Genomic DNA, 20,370 nt, shown 5'->3' with positions numbered 1-20,370 from the left:
GTCATCCCGCTGGACGTCCCTACGTCACCAGCTGTCAGACTACAGAGGGTAAAGATGGCGTCTTTAGAGTGTCCACAGCTCCGCAGCATCTCCGCGGCTTCGGCCGTTTTTCTCGGTTTATTCAGCTTCTTGAGCGTCTTGACCTCCGGGAGCTGCGACGAGCAGGTTCCTCTGATCCTGTGGACCAGCGAGGGGTGAGAAATGTTCAGAATGTACCCTTTAATCCGCTCCTGGAGGCGGTTCTGCGGTTGGTCTGTAGCTAACGGTTAGCGGGTTAAAGACGCTGCAGCGGTTCAGTGACAGATTATAAACCAACATCAGCTGGAATAATGTTTGATTTAGGCTCTTTAATTAGTAAAATACGTTGTTAAATTAACAGCATGACAACATTTAATAACCCTAATGAAGGACAGGTGCAGTTACACCTGTCGTCCGCCTACAGGAGGAGCTGTGTAGCTCAGATGCTAACATTTAACATTTAACCCTGGAGGAAAACCCACTGAAGCAGAAATACGACAGCTCTGTTTATATATATATGTATATATATATATATATATATATATATATATATATATATATATATATATATATACACACACACACATATATATATACATATGTGTGTGTATATATATGTATGTATATATATATATATATATATATATATATATATATATATGCGGTAATTTTACGGCTTTGAAAAGCTGCTTCCTTAAAATGTTTTTTTTGCATTTTTACACAGCAAAAAACTATAGTTATGCTTCACTTCTGCTCTGAATTTTGTCACTTTTAGTCCACTTGTCTGGAGCTATTCTTAATGCAGAACTAGACGTAGCCACAGAGTATTTCTACACACATTTCTATCTCTGTCTAAACGCTGCTTCCTCCACCAGAGCCGCTGCTCCTCGACAGTTTCCCCCCACAGCGGGTCACATCGTGGGGCAGCAGCAGCTGGCGTCTTACCTGGAGAAAGCTCTGGATGTCGGTCCCAGAAACGTGGTGCTGTTCCTGCAGGACAAGGTGCACAAGAAACAAACACAACAAACACACACTTTCTCATTTTTCCTGTATGTGGTTCATTTTTAATCTACGGTTCTGCAGCTCTGAGGACCCAGAATGAAGAAGGAGAAAGAACTCAGATGTCTTCTGGCAGTACGACACAGAACGACAGAAATTGGAAAAAATAAACATTTATTTGGTTATTTATTGTAATTTACTAAATAATTTGAAATTCCTAGTGTCACTATAAAGTAATGTAAAGTTCCCAAGATGACTCAAAATTTGTCCAAAAACAAAAAACAAAGGTGAAACAAATGTTAAATTCAGTTCACTTTTGTTTGAAAAAAAAAGTACTTATAATTTCTGTTTTTCTGAGTCCTGATGAGTCCTTGATTGTATTTGCTGATATTTGCTCCTTGAACCAGTTTCATGATGTACAGATGAAAAACATTGCCTCTCGGGGATTAAAAAATCTCTGTGACTGGAAAACCACATTAAAAAACCACAGAAAAATTATTTTAAACAGTCAGTGGTAACTTTAAATAGATAAATGTGTTTATTTTTTTATTTATCGACGTGTTTTCTTGTGGTTTTCCTCAGATGAGCATCGAGGACTTCACCATGTATGGAGGAGCTTTTGGGAACAAGCAGGACAGCGTCTTTCCAAACCTGGAGGTAACGTCCGTCCACCGTTAAACCTCCTGTATCTGTTGTTCTGCAGGTTTTCATCTGACCTCAGGTGTGTTTCTGTCTCAGGGAGCTCTCACCTCCTCGTCCTCCCCCCTGGTGTTACCTGCCGTGTCCTGGCCCGCCTCCAACGCTGTGATTGGTCAGCTCCAGGACCAGCTGGAGACGTCCCCCCTGTACATGGACCCCGAGACGCTGAGCCAGCTCAGGCTCAACGCCTCGTCTCCGGCCCTGCTGGTGTTCAGGCTGCCCTACGGCATCGGGTCGGTACAGCGCCAGGACCGCCTGAATCAGAGGGAGTCTTCTTCCTGAAGGGGGCGGGGCTAGGAACCAGGAACTAGACGGTCATAAGAGTCACTGAGACGTATTTTAAGATGCATTTTCTAGTGTTAAGGCATATTTTTATACATCTTTAAATATCTTTTCAGTTTTTTTTTTTTTTTTTTACTTTTTAGCTAAAAATTTCTAAATTAATTATATTTTTTGTACTTTATAGTCTCCTAATTTCAAATTTTAATTTTATAGTTTTACCTTTTAATTAATGAAATTTCTACATTTATTTCACATTTACTTTTTTTAACTTTATCTCATTTCAACTTTTAATTTCCTATTTATTTTTTTTTTTTTGCATTTTTACCTCAAACTTTCTGACTTAATTTTATTTTTTGTAAATTTTGAAGCTAATAATTTCAGCTTTTAATTTTGAAATGTCTAAATTTATCTCAGATTTCCAACTCTTTCTTTGTTTTTGTTTTTTTTGGTTCATTTATCTCATCAGTTCAAATTTTAATGTCATGTTTTTGTTATTTTTTTGCTTTTTGCATCACAATTTCTGAATTTTATTTTTTCGTGCTTTTAATCTCCTAATTTCAAATTTTAATTTTGTATTTTTACCTTTTAATTTTGAAATTTCTAAATTTGTCTCAAAATTTCAACTTTTAGTTTATTTTTATTACTTTGTCATTTCAACTTTTAATGTCATAATATGAACTTTTTAACTCAAAGTGTTTTTTTTTTTTTTTTAAACTTCTGTCATTAGTGCTGTTAATCAAAGATTTCAGACCTTTTCAGTTGTTCTCACTTTTTCCTAAATTTTGTGTCAAAATTCACTCTAAAGTAGAACAAATTGCAGATTTTTTTGTGGGGAAAATATCCTCAAATACCCCAGTTAGGTCCATTTTAAATTTCTAAACTGAAATCCATTCTGACTTATTTTCTCACTGTTTGTGATTGTAATTGTGCTGTTTTTGTCTTTTTCTTTTTTTCAGGGCTGATCTGATGTCTGCTAAAGAGGTTCTCAGTGGAAACGGTGAGTCTGCCTCTCAGTAAATCTCATGATTCCAAGTTCAAAAGTTCAAAGTGTTTCTGTGGTGGTGTGTACTGACGTGTTTGTTTGTGTAGACGAGGTGATCGGTCAGGTGTTGAGCATCATGAAGACTCAGGCGGTTCCTTATACGGCCATCTACACGGCCCTGCGGCCCTCCAGGGTCAGTCTGAACTCCACACAGTTCATCTGTCGGGGATTTCTGCCGCTTTCTGCTGCGTTTCTCTCAGACTCTTTGTTTTCTGCGTCCAGGAGGCGGCGTCTCTCTCCATGGAGGCCGGTCTGGGAGGAGGTCGATCTCTGCTTCAGGCCAGAGGAGGATACAGGGAGAGAGAGAGGGAGCGAGAGAGGCAGCGAAAGATGATGGAGAAGACCAAAGTCTACGCTCCGGTAGAGTTCAAGGTGACTTTCTGACGCTTTTCCATTGTTTTTTATTAGCTTAAACCTCCTAATTCCACTGCTCCTGTCTCATTTTTCATCACCGTGGTTCATTTTTCAATCTAAAATCCTGCAGCTCTGTGGAAACAGAACAACATGAAGGAGAGAAAATGAAGAAATGTCTACTGTGCAGACTTAACAGAGTGCAGAACACAAGAAATAGCACTAAAAGATGCAAGAAGTTACCCAAAAGTTGCAAAAATTATACTAAAAGTTGCAAAAATGACACAAAAAGGTACAAAAATGACACAGATGCAAAAATTGCTCAATAAGATGCAAAAGTGGCTAGTAAAGGTGATTGTTTTACCTTGCTGACATGTTTCGACATGATTTACTAACTTTGTTGAATAAAAGAATTGCCAATCAAATATTAGAAAGCGATAAAATGAACATAATCAATCTATGCAAAAATGACACTAAAAGATGCAAAAAAGATACAAAATTACACAAAAAGATGCAAAAATTACACTAAGAGATGAAAAGGTGACACTAAAAGATGCAAAAAAATATAATAAAAGATTAATAAATGACACTAAAAGGTGCAAAGAGCCGAAAGAAGTCCATTACCTCCTGATGATCCAGAACTATCTCCATTAAATGTGAAGTTAATCCTTGGAACAGCAGCACGTTTCTGGACATTTTTCTTCACTGCAGGTTCATTTTTCACCACAGTAAATATTATTAGGTCTGAAAGGAGTTTTTTTTTTTTTTTGACAGATTTCTAAAGTCTGAGTGTTTTCTGGTTTCTTTGTCAGGTGGTGTGATAATTTATCTATTTCTTCTATATTGAATGTTTCCTGCAGAAGGATGACAGCTCCTGCATCCTGCTGTGGGCCAGAAGTTTATCCGTCAGCATCCTGAGGAACCGCGAGTGGGAAGAACACGATCTGACCTCGTCCACCTTCGGAGACTCGGCCACCGTCAAGCTGGACGGATCGGAGTGTGACAAAACCAGAGCCAGGTGAGATTTAAGCTTCTACCTGCACCTACCTTCAGCTTCTACCTGTAGCTACCTTCAGCTTCTACCTTCAGCTGCCTTCAGCTTCTACCTGCACCTACCTTCAGCTTCTACCTACAGCTGCCTTCAGGTTCCACATGCAGCTACCTTCAGCTTCTACCTACAGCTGCCTTCAGGTTCCACATGCAGCTACCTTCAGCTTCTACCTACAGCTGCCTTCAGGTTCCACATGCAGCTACCTTCAGCTTCTACCTGCAGCTGCCTTCAGGTTCCACATGCAGCTACCTTCAGCTTCTACCTGCAGCTACCTTCAGCTTCTACCTTCAGCTACCTTCAGCTTCTACCTGCAGCTACCTTCAGCTTCTACCTGCAGCTACCTTCAGCTTCTACCTGCAGCTGCCTTCAGCTTCTACCTGCAGCTACCTTCAGCTTCTACCTGTAGCTGCCTTCAGCTTCTACCTGCAGCTACCTTCAGCTTCTACCTTCAGCTGCCTTCAGCTTCTACCTGCAGCTACCTTCAGCTTCTACCTTCAGCTGCCTTCAGCTTCTACCTGCAGCTACCTTCAGCTTCTACCTGCAGCTGCCTTCAGCTTCTACCTGCAGCTACCTTCAGCTTCTACCTTCAGCTGCCTTCAGCTTCTACCTGCAGCTACCTTCAGCTTCTACCTACAGCTGCCTTCAGGTTCCACATGCAGCTACCTTCAGCTTCTACCTACAGCTGCCTTCAGGTTCCACATGCAGCTACCTTCAGCTTCTACCTACAGCTGCCTTCAGGTTCCACATGCAGCTACCTTCAGCTTCTACCTGCAGCTACCTTCAGGTTCCACATGCAGCTACCTTCAGCTTCTACCTTCAGCTGCCTTCAGCTTCTACCTGCAGCTACCTTCAGCTTCTACCTGCAGCTACCTTCAGCTTCTACCTGCAGCTACCTTCAGCTTCTACCTGTAGCTACCTTCAGCTTCTACCTTCAGCTGCCTTCAGCTTCTACCTACAGCTGCCTTCAGGTTCCACATGCAGCTACCTTCAGCTTCTACCTACAGCTGCCTTCAGGTTCCACATGCAGCTACCTTCAGCTTCTACCTACAGCTGCCTTCAGGTTCCACATGCAGCTACCTTCAGCTTCTACCTACAGCTGCCTTCAGGTTCCACATGCAGCTACCTTCAGCTTCTACCTGCAGCTACCTTCAGCTTCTACCTGCAGCTACCTTCAGCTTCTACCTGTAGCTACCTTCAGCTTCTACCTTCAGCTGCCTTCAGCTTCTACCTGCAGCTACCTTCAGCTTCTACCTACAGCTGCCTTCAGGTTCCACATGCAGCTACCTTCAGCTTCTACCTGCAGCTACCTTCAGCTTCTACCTGCAGCTACCTTCAGGTTCCACATGCAGCTACCTTCAGCTTCTACCTGCAGCTACCTTCAGCTTCTACCTGCAGCTACCTTCAGCTTCTACCTGTAGCTACCTTCAGCTTCTACCTGCAGCTACCTTCAGGTTCCACATGCAGCTACCTTCAGCTTCTACCTGCAGCTACCTTCAGGTTCCACATGCAGCTACCTTCAGCTTCTACCTTCAGCTGCCTTCAGCTTCTACCTGCAGCTACCTTCAGCTTCTACCTACAGCTGCCTTCAGGTTCCACATGCAGCTACCTTCAGCTTCTACCTACAGCTGCCTTCAGGTTCCACATGCAGCTACCTTCAGCTTCTACCTACAGCTGCCTTCAGGTTCCACATGCAGCTACCTTCAGCTTCTACCTGCAGCTACCTTCAGGTTCCACATGCAGCTACCTTCAGCTTCTACCTTCAGCTGCCTTCAGCTTCTACCTGCAGCTACCTTCAGCTTCTACCTGCAGCTACCTTCAGCTTCTACCTGCAGCTACCTTCAGCTTCTACCTGTAGCTACCTTCAGCTTCTACCTTCAGCTGCCTTCAGCTTCTACCTGCAGCTACCTTCAGCTTCTACCTACAGCTGCCTTCAGGTTCCACATGCAGCTACCTTCAGCTTCTACCTACAGCTGCCTTCAGGTTCCACATGCAGCTACCTTCAGCTTCTACCTACAGCTGCCTTCAGGTTCCACATGCAGCTACCTTCAGCTTCTACCTGCAGCTACCTTCAGGTTCCACATGCAGCTACCTTCAGCTTCTACCTTCAGCTGCCTTCAGCTTCTACCTGCAGCTACCTTCAGCTTCTACCTGCAGCTACCTTCAGCTTCTACCTGCAGCTACCTTCAGCTTCTACCTGCAGCTACCTTCAGCTTCTACCTGCAGCTACCTTCAGCTTCTACCTGCAGCTACCTTCAGCTTCTACCTACAGCTGCCTTCAGGTTCCACATGCAGCTACCTTCAGCTTCTACCTGCAGCTACCTTCAGGTTCCACATGCAGCTACCTTCAGCTTCTACCTGCAGCTACCTTCAGCTTCTACCTGCAGCTACCTTCAGCTTCTACCTGCAGCTACCTTCAGCTTCTACCTGCAGCTACCTTCAGCTTCTACCTGCAGCTACCTTCAGGTTCCACATGCAGCTACCTTCAGCTTAACTCCAGATGTCTGAATTACGATGTTGGATCAGTGGGTCAGCTGGTATGTTGAGCCCAGTTAGAGTTTCCAGTATCATGAAGGTGGCTCTCCTTTAACTTGCTAGATCTCCATGGTAACTGATGCTGAGGAGCTAGATCTCCATGGTAACTGATGCTGAGGAGCTAGATCTCCATGGTAACTGATGCTGAGGAGCTTGATCTCCATGGTAACTGATGCTGAGGAGCTAGATCTCCATGGTAACTGATGCTGAGGAGCTACATCTCCATGGTAACTGATGCTGAGGAGCTTGATCTCCATGGTAACTGATGCTGAGGAGCTAGATCTCCATGGTAACTGATGCTGAGGAGCTTGATCTCCATGGTAACTGATGCTGAGGAGCTAGATCTCCATGGTAACTGATGTTGAGGAGCTACATCTCCATGGTAACTGATGCTGAGGAGCTTGATCTCCATGGTAACTGATGTTGAGGAGCTACATCTCCATGGTAACTGATGCTGAGGAGCTTGATCTCCAAGGTAACTGATGCTGAGTAGCTAGATCTCCATGGTAACTGTCGTCAGATCTGCCTTCTTTAACCTGCTAAGGGTAAATCAGGACCAGCTCTCCGTTTCTTAGGGTTAGATTCTATCTGCCTGTTAGTGGTTTGTCTAACAGGATTCAGCAGAACGATTAAGCTGGTGTCGAGGAATACTCGCCTAGGTTCTTACTGTCTACTTCCAAACGCTTTACCCTTCTTACTCTGATATGCAGCCCAGCTAAGTAGCCTAAGTAACCAAGCAACCTATCAGTCACGTCTGTTAACGACAGCTTTCCTCTTATTTCTGTTTGCACTTGGTGATATTCCTAGGTTAGTTTTAGAGGTCAGGAACAGAAAACCTCAAGGGTAAGATTTTGAAATTACTATTAGGACTAAAGCAACCTTTAGGAACCTCTTAGTTTTAATGCACACAATAGACTTAACTTTTTACTGGCATGCGAAGCATATGAATTATAAAAAATACATTAATCTTCTCTTTAAATGCAATATAGTGTTTTATTGAATAAATTCAGCAAGGGCATAGCATCAGTTCTTGATTAGGCAGTAACAAATATAATTAAAACAGATCAATTACACTAATAATCATTAAAACTGAGCCTTTCTAAGAATCGTCTCTAATCAGTATAATTTGGGAGACAGAGAGGACGGGCAGCTTGGCCTTAGCTGCCACGCCCGATGTCTAACCTGCGTCTGGACGAACTCAGTAGTGGATCTGGAAACCCCGTACAAAGTCTCTTTCAGTCCAAAAATTGTTCTTCCTCGGCAGGGGGAGCAGAAAAAGTCCCAAAAAAGCCAATCTTGGTCTTGCAGATGTCTTTAGAAGCAGGAGCTGGAACAGTGGTGAGGAAGCCCCGATGACCTGGGCAGATGAACGGTGGTGGAAAGTCCCCGACTCTCCCGTCTCTCTGGGTTGAGAGCAGCCTCCAGCTGCCGTCTCCTCTACCGTCTTCCTCTTCTTGGTTCAGCAGCTGTTCTTCTTTCTTCTCTTCTTAGTGACTCTGTAGACCGACTGGAACTTTTCTTCATCAGCAGAGTTTGGTCTTCTTTTCTTGAACAAAGTCCGGAGAACTTTTCTTCCAGCGATATCCTCAAAGAACTCTGGCAGGCTTAACCCAGTGTTAAGCCCATCTACGACCCCGACGTCTCCGACAACTCAGAGAACTCCCAATACTTTGTCTCTGTCTCCCCTTTTTATACAGTTATCTCTCAATACACACCCAGTGTCTGAGGGCTCAGTTGCCTAGTCATGGCTGATTCATTGTCACATTCCCAATACACACTCAGTGAATATACTCTGATTACATTACATTTCAGAAGGATTACACATGATTTCCATTGCCCATACTTGGGACTGCATCCTGCATGAGATCATTGCACTTATTAACCATCACAAGGATTTACCATATTTGGAACAACATTCTGTGAGTCAAAATCACTGTCCTGTAGAGGCTAAGCATTGCTCAACATTTGGTAACACTCTAGTTCCTCTTTTCTAGTAAGTGCGCAGTTTAAAATCATCTTCCTCTTTTCAGACACAGTACTTGTCACACATAATCATTCCTTTAAATCACTGCATTTGCCTGATCACACAACATGCTTCACATTTAATATTTCAATCATGAACAAATCATTTCATAAATCATTCACATCTATCTTATTCAGACACTTCATTATTTCAAAAATATGCATCAGGTTACAAAAATCACTGCTCTGCTTAAGCATAATCACTTGGTTACATTATGTGGTTTCTTCAGATAGATCTTTATTGGTCTGCTGTTTTGATGAATGTGCTTAGGACTTTTATTACCTCTTAACCGTGGTTGTTTCTGGGATCTCAAACTAGGCCCCATTCGACATAACTGATGCTGAGGAGCTTGATCTCCATGGTAACTGATGCTGAGGAGCTTGATCTCCATGGTAACTGATGCTGAGGAGCTTGATCTCCATGGTAACTGATGCTGAGGAGCTTGATTTCCATGGTAACTGATGCTGAGGAGCTAGATCTCCATGGTAGTTGATGCTGAGGAGCTAGATCTCCATGGTAACTGATGCTGAGGAGCTTGATCTCCATGGTAATTGATGCTGAGGAGCTACATCTCCATGGTAACTGATGCTGAGTAGCTAGATCTCCATGGTAACTGATGCTGAGGAGCTACAGATCCTCAACACAAGCTGATGTCAAAAAAATTTTCCAAAAAATGAACTACATACAGATGTTTTTTCACATTGAACATGTTCTTGGTGTTTATCAAAGTAAAATTTGAAAAGTAACTTGATTTTCCTGCATTTTATGTGAAACTTTTAATCAACTTTTGTATTAAATTTGATGTATTTTTTTCTGTGTCTTATTTCACGTTTGGTTTGTTTGCAGGCTGGTTCTGAACTATGAGAAAGTCCTCGGACACAAAAGCTTCAAAGTGGTGTAAGTCGCACGCACGCACGCATGCACACACATACACACGCACACACACACACACGCACACACACACACACACACCAATCACAGCTCAGTAGAATAACATTCAAGATCAGTACAATAAGAGGCAAAATGTACCAAAAAACACTCAAAATCACCACAAAAGATTGAAAATCAACACAAAAAGATTCAAAATTACCAATAATTGATTCAAAATCACTACACAAAGCATCAAAGTCACCACAATAGGGGGCAAAATTACCAAGGGAACATTAAATATTGCCACATGGCCACAATAAGAGGCAAAAACACCACAAACTTTAAAGCTACCAGTAAAGATTCAATATCACTGTGAGAAGATTGAAAATAAATGTAAAAACAATAATTATCACCACAAAAACTTTGAAAATCACAAAAATAAGAGGCCAAATTACCACAGAAGCATTCAAATATACCACAAGAGGCAAATTCACCACAAAAGGATTCAAAATAAACATTAAAATACAGAAACTCACGACAATAAGCGGCAAAATTACCACTGAAAGATTAAAAATCACTACAACAGAAGACGGGATTACCACAGAAACATTCAAAATTACCACAACAAGAGGCAAATTTGCCACAGTAATTTTCAAAATAACCACAAAAAGATTCCAAATAAACATAAAAACATTCCAAATAAACACAAAAGTACTGAAAATCACGGCAGTAACAGGCAAAATGATGAGAGAGAGATTCAAAATCATGACAATAAGTGGCACAATCACCAATAAAAGATTTGAAATGACCACAAAGGGGTTCAAAATCACCACAAGAAGTTTCAGAATCACTACAAAAAGATTTAAAATCACAACAAAAAGAGAAAAAAATACCACAACAAGATTCCAAATGAACATAAAAGCATTCAAAATAAACACAAAAGTACTGAAAATCACTGCAATAAGAGGAAAAATGACCAGAAAAAGATTAAAAATTACCACTGAAAGATTTCATATCACCATGAGAACATTAAAAATCTCTACAATAAGAAGAAAGGTCACCACAAAAACATTCAAAGTTACTACAATAAGAGGCAAAATCACCAACAAGAGAAGTGAAAGGACCACAAAAGGCTTCAAAATCTTGAGTTGACATAGCATTTGTACCTGGACATAATTAATGAAGGGTGGATCAGACTGAAACATCTCCTGCTTTATCGTCTATTTTCCTCTACATTGGACCATAATTTAGTAAATTAACACCACATTGTATTAAAGGAGACTTAAAACAAGAGATTGAGAGCAGAAACTGAAGAGGAAAACATTCACCGAGGGAACAGATGAAGTAAAACGTCGGCTCGTTTTCTCATTGACTTCTATTCAGTCAGACCGGAGGAGTCGCCCCCTGGTGGCTTACAGAGGAATGCAGCTTTCAGACCTTTTTATTTAAAGCCTCTCTCTCTGTGTGTTTTCAGGTTTGCTATGAGCCAGCGTTACTACAAGGTGTCGGCCCGTCGCTGGTTCACGCTGGACACCGTGCAGCTGGAGTACGACGGCGTCAAGGCCATGTTTAATGGCAGCAGGAACATCTACGCTCCCGCTGAGTATTCCTACCGCTGCGAGTCCGTCACCAGCTTCCGTTGGCCGCTGCTCACCCCCGAGTCGTCCAAAGATCCGGCCATCCAGTGGAGGGTTTCCTTCAAAGACTTCCAGGTGAGACTGAGCATCTATAAGCACCGCTGTAAGGAAGTCAAAAAATATTTCTTCTGAAAACCAACAAACAATCATCACAAAGGAATTAGAAATCACTAGAATAAGATTCAAAATGACCACAAAACGAGGCAAAACTACAGCTAAAAGAATCAAAATCTGCAAAAAGACTCCGAATGAGCAAAAAAGATTCAAAATCACCAAAACAGACTGAAAATCACAAATACAAGAATCAAAATTACCACAGAGTCAAAATAACCACAAAAAGATTCAAAATCACCAATAAAATAATCAAAATTACCACAGAGTCAAAATAACCACAAAAAGATTCAAAATCACCAATAAAATAATCAAAATTACCACAGAGTCAAAATTACAACAAAAAGAGTCAAAATCACCACAAAGATTCAAATCATCACAAAGATTCAAAATCATCTCAAAAAGATTCAAAATCACCACAAAAAGAGACAAAATCACCACAAAGAGACAAAATCACCACAAGAGACAAAATCACCACAAAAAAGATTCAAAATCACCAATAAAAGAATCAAAATTACCACAGTCAGAATTACAGGTAAAAGATTCAAAATTTACTCAAAAAGATTTAAATCACCAGAAAAAGATTCAAAATTACCACAAAAAGATTCAAAATCACCATTAAAGGATTCAAAATTGCCCCAAAACAATCAAAATGACCACAGAAAGGTTGAAAATCACCACAAGAGATTGAAAATCACAGCAAAAGGATTCAAAATCACCAGAATAATAGATTTAAAATCAACACAAAAAGACTCAAAATCACCACAAAAAGATTCAAAATCATTATAATAAACTCCAATATTACTACAAAAAGATGCCAAATCTTCACAAAGATTGAAAAACACTAATAAAAGATTGAAAATCACCACAAAAAGATGTGGAATTGCCAGAAAACATATTCAACATCACTACAAAATGAGGCAAAATTTTTACAAGTAATTCAAAATCACCATAAAGACTCAAGATTGCCACAAAAAGTGCTAAATTTATCAAGAACAGATATGAAATTATTACAGTAAGAGGAAAAATCACCACAAAAAGATCTGAAATTGCATGAGAAGGATTCAAAATTATCACAAAGGATTCAAAATCACTAAAATAAGAGACAAAAATGACCACAAAAAGATTCAAAATTTTCACAAAAAGTTTCAAAATTACCACAAAAAGATTCAACATCACCAGAATAAGACAGAAAAATACTACGAAAAGATGCAAATCACTTCTGTAAGAAGCAAAATTGTGACAGAAGATCGAAAAACTTGACAGAAAGATTCAAAATCATGGATCGTTGACAACGTCCCCAATTATCAGTTAATAAAATAGTTTAAAGTCTCCTAACCGTGTCTAAATGGATGGATCAGACGTTGAATAGAACGTTTGTTAAAAACTGACCCGTTCTTCTTTGGTTCCCCACAGATCCAGGGCTTCAACGTGAGCGGCGGCGACTTCTCGTATGCCAGCGACTGCGCCGGCTTCTTCTCTCCGGGTATCTGGATGGGCCTGATGACCAGCCTCCTCATGGTCCTGGTCCTGACCTACGGCCTCCACATGATCATGCAGCTCCGCACCATGGACCGCTTCGACGACCCCAAAGGCCCGGCCATCTCCGTCCCCCAGACAGAGTAACGCTTCCCACGACACTTCCACTCCCTCCACCCGTCACGTCCCACTTCCTGTCCATCTGTGGTTGGGCATCGCACTAATTAGATAAGGGATAGATGTCTGTTTATACTTTCCAATCCTGGAACTGAACCTCTTCTCTGTTAGCGTTCAGCTGTTCTGAAGGTGTTTCCAAAGACTCTAAAGTATCGGACAGGTTTCACTCAGTCGAGGCTTTTAGTACTGATTTTTAGTTTGGACATCAAAACTGTAAAATAGTGTAGCGTAAAAGTTTAAAAAAAAAAACAGTGTTTAAATGTATCATAGGTCAGCTGTAGTTCCTGGTTGTTCCACCAGATGGAGCCTCTTCCTGTTTAATCCTGTAGAGACCAGAGGAGGAGTCACTCAGACTACAGTTCATGTTGGAAAGCAGAGAGCATTGTGGTAGTTTAGTTAACAACGGGCACCATGACAAAGGCTTCTGGGATGCTTAATAACCTCCAACCAGAGTTCATGAGTTTGCGACAAACTGAGAGAGAATAGAGTCGCCTTTGAAGCCCAAATCTTGTGTCTATTGACTAAAAAAGGCACAAAACCAATGTGAACTGTGTTAAGTTTATACCTGAGCGACATCTGACATAAAAATATGGTGGACAAAAGGTCATTTAATCATCACTATCACTGTTTTGGGACATGTAAAATCCTTCACTAAACATTACAAAGTCAAACCAAGGCCAGAATCAGTATTTTAAATATGGAAAATGCAGTGGTTTAGCTAGCAACGAGCATTATGACAAAGACGTATGCGGCGATTAATGACCTCCGACCAGAACTCATGTGTTTGAAGTCATGTTCTCTTTGCTCAGTTTGCGTTATTGATCATCGGTTGATAAGGCTGCAGATGATTTAATGGGAAAGTTATTCAAAATTTACATCCCAGGCCACAAATTGTGACAACAGACAAACAAAAATTTTTCGAGTAAATGACTCAAAACTTATTCAAAATCAATGAAAATGTGTTCGAAATTTTCATAATTTGTCCAAAACTAATCAAAACATCTTAGTTTGTCCAGAAAAGACTGATCCAAAAACTAGCAAAGTTTGTCCAAAATGACTCAGAAGTTGTCCAACTTGACCCAAAAAGTCTAAAATGTCTGAACCACGAGCAAAACTCACCAAATGATCTGCTGTAAGAGTGAACACGAGAGTCTTCATGCACTGCCAGCATCAGGAACTGAACACCCAGTGGATCACTGGAATTATTGATGTTGATGGAACTCAGATGTCTCTAAAATGAAAATTATTCAAAATTTGCATCCCTGGCCAAAAATGTGATGACAAACAAACGAAAATGAATCAGATTGAGGTACTGGCAGATTAATAAATACTTCAATCTGAAATTTCTCACAAATAAAATCACCTGAAATGACTTTATTTTGCAGTACGATTTGGAAATCCCTTCAGAAGATCGTCAGATATTCTAAATGAGTTGTTAAAATAACGCTAACCGATAAAAAGCTAACTGCAGTCAGTTTTCAGGCTTATGTAACATAAAAGGGAGGCGTACAGCAACACAAACAGGGACGAATATATCTTGTGAAAAGTGAAATGAATTATGAGATGCTATTTATTGGTGAAACTGCTGTAATTTAATACGTTTACATTTTGTCTGTGTCTCTGAGTAGATAGTTGAGATGTAGCTGTTGAATGAAGGGAACACAACTGGTTTATGGACCACAGGTAAATCCATCACATTCGATCTAGTCCAGTTAACCTTCGTTATCCAAACATGACTGCAAGTTTGTTTTGTTTTTTTGAAAACATGAATATCGTATTTATTCCTCAAGTGGAGCTCTTATGACTGACGTGCACTGAAGAACGCTCAATGTGAACTTTACTTTTCTGTTTGTTAATTTATTTTGTTGTCATGACTTGTAGTGGATACCATTGATGTGTGGTCCTGTGTCGTGCTGCTGCTGTGACCCAATAAAACATCTGAAGATCCAGAGTCTGTTCAGGTAATCCAGGTTTGTTCAGAGCCATGTGGAAGAATGGAAGATTTGGGGAGTTCAAAGTGGCGGATTGCTAAGTGACAGAGAGCACTGTGGGGGTTTAGCTAGCAACGGGCACCATGACAGAGACTTCTGGGATGGATAAAGATCTTACTTAGAAACTGTATACGGGGGTCCTCGGTTTGCGACGTCATCGACCTACGGCATTTGGTCTTTACATCAGAACTGGTTACGTAGAACTTGTTGGCGAGTGGAGTGGATGAATACGTCGTCACGCGGCGCTATAAGACAGCTTTGTTTCCATTGTCCAGTTGTACTCCACCTTGGATTGTGCTACATTCACTAACTTTTTGCCCTTCATTACGGCTCCCAAGCGTAAGTCAGACTCTTCTGATACTTTGAAGAAAAAGAAAGCCGTCTCCATGGAAGTGAAATTAGATAAAATAAAATGCTCAGAACAGGGTGAAACACCAATGAACATCTGCCGGTTGCTTGGCCTAAGTTGTAAAAACTGTGCAACATATTCTGTTATCTTCCTGTAAAGTGACTCATACATGCATGGAAGTCGTTGGTATTCATGATTTTTATGAAGAACTGATCGATATCATGATGCACGGAATGGCGGTGTTTACATTTTCGCAGGAGTTGTGACTTAGAGGGAAAATGGACTTGCGTTGATCCGTAGAAATGGAACTCCGACCTAAGTCAAGGACGCCCTGTATATAAAGGGACAAACCCATAGTTTTCCTAGTTCCTTCCATCCCAACTCCCAGTTATCCAAAAATTAGCAGAGGTTCACTGAGTACAGCCTTTTAAAGGTCCCATTTGGTGAAAGTCCACTTTTATTGTCTCTTGGGATTTAAAATCACGACAAGAAGAACCAAGATTACTCCAAAAAGATTCAAAACCTCTGCATTAAGACTTAAAATTAGCACAAAATAAATCCAAATCACCACAATAAGAGGAAAAATTAACACAAAATGATTCAAAATGACCATAAGAGACAAAAAACCCTACCAAAAGATTAGAAATCACCACAAGAGGCAAAAGTATCACATTTGTAAGAAGCAAAATTACCATAAAAAGATTCAAAATCTTCAAAATCACTGTAGTAAGCAGTGAAATTATTACAGAGACTCCATCCAAAATTTTGCAAAAAATGTTCAAAATTACTTAGGATCTGTCTAAAATATCTCAAAACTCATCCAAAATTTGTCCTAATTGACCTAAAAATTCCAAAATGAAATGTCCTGCTGTAAGAGCGAACACAAGAGTCTTCATGCACTGCCAGCATCTGAGGAACTGAACATCCAGTGGATTACTGGAATTATTGATGTTAATGGAACTCAAATGTCTCCAAAATGACTCAGACCTCATGGATGACCTCAAGGTCTTGAGGTCGTCATGGTCTGGTAAATGGTGTCCATCTTATCTTTCATCCAAAATTATTAAAATGAATTTAAAAAACACTGACAATGTGTCTGAAATGACTTGAAACTTTCCAAAATCAAGGAAAATGTCTTTAAACTGACTCATAATTTGTCCAAAACTAATCAAAACAACTTAGTTTGTTCAGAAAAGACTCAGAACTCATCCAAAAACCAGCAAAATGTGTTCAAAATGACCGAGAATTTGTCTGAATTGACCCTAAAAAGTCTAAAATGTCTGAACTACGAACAAAACTCTCCAAATGTTCTGCTGTAAGAGTGAATACAGGAGTCCTCATGCACTGCTGAACACCCGGTGGATTTGTTTTCATGTAGTTCTAAAGCAGCAAATACTTTCTTTTTTACTTGTTTGAGTAAGAGTGTTAAATAAGTGATAATAAAACTACAGCGGTATTAACAAGAACACAGCCTGGACTCCACCATGTTGATGCCAGGTATATGTATTTATTAGCATAATGAAGACACTGTTACAGCAGAATACGATGAAATAAAATAGAAAAAAGCTAATAAAAACATTCAATCAGGAAGGAACGGGATTCTTGAACTTGCGGTAAGTATGTGGCCAAATGTATGTGGACAGTTGACCAGCCTGATCTAGTTTGAGCTGTCCAGATACTTTTGGTCATTTATTTAGCATTTGAATTATTGTTATTTTGCTGATTACTGCTTCAGTATATATTTCATCCAGAGCTCAGACAATACGCTGTGATGTTTCGACTTTAGGCTTTTATCCAGTCACAGAGCTGAAAAAGAGCAAGTCAGATATCAGCTTTAGATGAAGTTATTGACCTGCAGGATAATGTTTTCTAAACTGAGAACATTTGAGTCGTGTGAAGCTGCCTACCGTTACAAGTGTAAGTGACTTCCAGGTACTTATAGGTTCCCCAACATGGGTCTCCAAACACCCAGTTGCTGGCTGTGATGGAACAGGACCTTCTCCCGTTACAGCTGTGGATGTAGATTAATATGAGTTAACACTACACAATCAATCATAACATTAATACAGAAGGTAAACATTGTTTTGTTTACAACATAATTCCACATGTGTTCTTTTATAGTTTTGATGTCTTCAGTATTAATCTACAATGTAGAAAATAATTAAATAAAAACCATTGAATGAGAAGGTGTGTCCAAACTTTTGACTAGTAGTGGATGTCGACCAAATTTCATAGCTGTAGGTGACACGTAGTGGCTGTAGTAAATGTTTGAAATTTTCCAGGTAGCGCTATTGAGCCATTTCGGCTCACATCGAAGAATTTCTCCTGAAATATCCAATTTTTTGCCGGTCCCGATGTGTGCAAAGTTTCATGCATTTTTGAGTATTTTTAGGCCTTCAAAAGTCTGATTCAAAACATTGAAGAAAAAAATTAACAAAATTAAAGCTGCAAGCAGCTTTGAATTGGTCCTCGCATCCTTGCTGGTTGGCAAATCCACGCATGTCCACCAGGTGGCGCTGCAACTGAGCGTGTATTTCAGCCTATGGATGTGATGAGGGCTGGACTCTGATCACACATGTAATGTTTCAGGCAGATTGGAGCATTTGCAGGCTAGTTAGACAGCACTTCCTGTTTCATGGCGAATTGTAGAAATTCCACTGGCCGCCATGGCCACGCCCTCAAACTGTTGTGGAGCATTTTGGTAACTTTTGATCACCCATGCCTGGAGTTCATCCTGGACAAATTTCAGCTCTTACACTGTTTGAGTTTGCAGCTTTTGAAAATGTGCAAAAATTGGTCCAAAATTGTCAAAAATAATGACACAATTCAAAATGGCCGACTTCCTGCTGTATTTTGGGTATTGGTTGCCATAGACTTTTTTTTGCGTCTTGACGTGTTACACACACCACCAGTCAAAAGTTTGCACACACCTTCTCATTCAGTGCTTTTAATGAACTATTTTCTACATTGTAGATTAATACTGAAGACATCAAAACTATAAAAGAATACAAATGGAATTATGTTGTAAACAGAAAAGTGTTAACCTTCAGCATTGGAACAAAATGGAGACTTATTTGGTGTTTTTAAAAAAAATTTCAAACATTCTTTTCTCCTAGTTTTTTTTTTAGATTTGGTCTTAGGACAGTACATTTACACAACCACTGCATGTTTCAGTATTTTGTACGTGGATTTTTAGAAATTTGATGGGTGGGACGTTAAATGTCCTCCATTCCTGGAACGACCCTCAGTTCAGTCCTGCAGAGTAAGTTCTGCATGTTTGGCCATGTTGCTTCTTTTAGTGTCATTTTTTAAAATTTATTTATTTTTCACTCTTTTCAATCTTTTATTCTGTATTTTCAGCCCCAGAAATGTTAAATATTTCAGCATAAACTTGGAAATAATAACTATTTCAGGTCGGAGGCCAGATTTCCTGATTTGTTTCCTGCCTGTGAAGCAGACGGACGTCGGCTGCATCTCGTCAGGTGACTTCAGGTGAGTTTTACCTGAAACGTTGCTCTGAGCAAACAGCCGATTTCTTGGCTTCACAAATCAGTTTTTATCTCAGATTCAGAATAAATTCAGTGACGACGACTGAAATCAGGACTAAAAGAAGCTGCTCTGCTTGTTTACAGGGAAATCAGTTCATTAAATCACATAAACATTATGTTTTCTCCAACAGTGATTACCAACGTTTTAGACTTACATATTTCTAAAATTAGTCTGTGATGGAACTTTTTTCAAATGTTTTCTTGTAAATTCAGACTTTATTAAAATAGTCTGAAAAAAAGAAAACATTCAGATATTAAATGTTAGACAAACAACAAAATAGAGGCTGTGATGGAAAAAAAAACATTTCAGGAAAATGAACATTTAAATACCTTTAAATTGAAAAAAATGTCCCTAAATATTCATAAAATATCTGAAAAAATTCAACCTCCCACAATTATTGTTTAAAATTATTGTTGAAAAGTTTTAATAAAACATGAAAAAATATAAAGAATAATAATTTTTAAAAATCAAGAAAATTGATGAGTAAGGGTTCAGATTTGTACCTTTAAATACATAAATAGTTTTTTTAACGTCTGAAAAGTTTTAATAATAGTAAAAATAATAATAAATTCTAATCAAGTATGGGGCTGCACAGTGGTGTAGTGGTTAGCACTTTCGCCTTGCAGCGAGAAGATCCCTGGTTCGCGTCCCGGCTTTCCCGGGATCTTTCTGCATGGAGTTTGCATGTTCTCCCTGTGCATGCGTGGGTTTTCTCCGGGTACTCCGGCTTCCTCCCACAGTCCAAAAATATGCTGAGGTTAATTGATCATTCTAAATTGCCCGTAGGTGTGAATGTGAGAGTGATTGTTTGTCTCTGTATGTAGCCCTGTGACAGACTGGTGACCTGTCTAGGGTGTCCCCTGCCTTCACCTGAGTCAGCTGGGATAGACTCCAGCCCCCCCATGACCCTAGTGAGGATTAAGCGGTGTATAGATAATGGATGGATGGATGGATAATCAAGTATGAAAACGAATAAAATTACTTTTAAAAAAATCTGAGAAAATAAGGTTGAATACATAGTTGTCTAAAAATTTTTAACAACGTTTAAATTATTATTACTATTATTACTGTTGTTGTTTTAAAATGAATATTATTATTGTAATTATTGTTGTAATTATTATTATTATTATTATTATTATTATTATTGTTATTGTTGTGGTTGTTGTTGTTGTTGTTATATACAGCTGAAGTCCAACAACAACTTGGTAAA

The 20,370-nt window shown here is 39.8% G+C and overlaps 1 protein-coding gene across 1 annotated transcript; it reads left to right on the top strand.

The window, feature by feature from the left end:
• The first annotated feature begins 28 nt into the window (after positions 1-28).
• On the top strand, positions 29-15,222 carry atp6ap1a (ATPase H+ transporting accessory protein 1a). Its single transcript, XM_055013088.1, has 11 exons — positions 29-194; positions 894-1,020; positions 1,600-1,674; positions 1,756-1,949; positions 2,955-2,995; positions 3,088-3,173; positions 3,263-3,412; positions 4,252-4,409; positions 9,844-9,894; positions 11,342-11,579; positions 13,032-15,222. The coding sequence occupies exons 1-11, from the start codon at positions 55-57 to the stop codon at positions 13,239-13,241; spliced, it is 1,470 nt and encodes a 489-aa protein (XP_054869063.1). The 5' UTR covers positions 29-54; the 3' UTR covers positions 13,242-15,222.
• Positions 15,223-20,370: the final 5,148 nt, after the last annotated feature.

The sequence above is a fragment of the Amphiprion ocellaris genome, chromosome 8 (assembly GCF_022539595.1).
Source record: "Amphiprion ocellaris isolate individual 3 ecotype Okinawa chromosome 8, ASM2253959v1, whole genome shotgun sequence".
NCBI classification, from domain to species: Eukaryota; Metazoa; Chordata; class Actinopteri; family Pomacentridae; genus Amphiprion; species Amphiprion ocellaris.
This window is presented reverse-complemented; position numbering and strand designations above follow the sequence as displayed.

Excerpts from the sequence above, each read along its gene's own strand:
- atp6ap1a (XM_055013088.1), top strand. The coding sequence starts at position 55 with ATGGCGTCTTTAGAGTGTCCACAGCTCCGCAGCATCTCCGCGGCTTCG. Across the intron at positions 195-893 it reads ATCCTGTGGACCAGCGAGGG|AGCCGCTGCTCCTCGACAGT; the intron begins GTGAGAAATGTT and ends TTCCTCCACCAG. Across the intron at positions 3,174-3,262 it reads CGGCCCTGCGGCCCTCCAGG|GAGGCGGCGTCTCTCTCCAT; the intron begins GTCAGTCTGAAC and ends TTCTGCGTCCAG.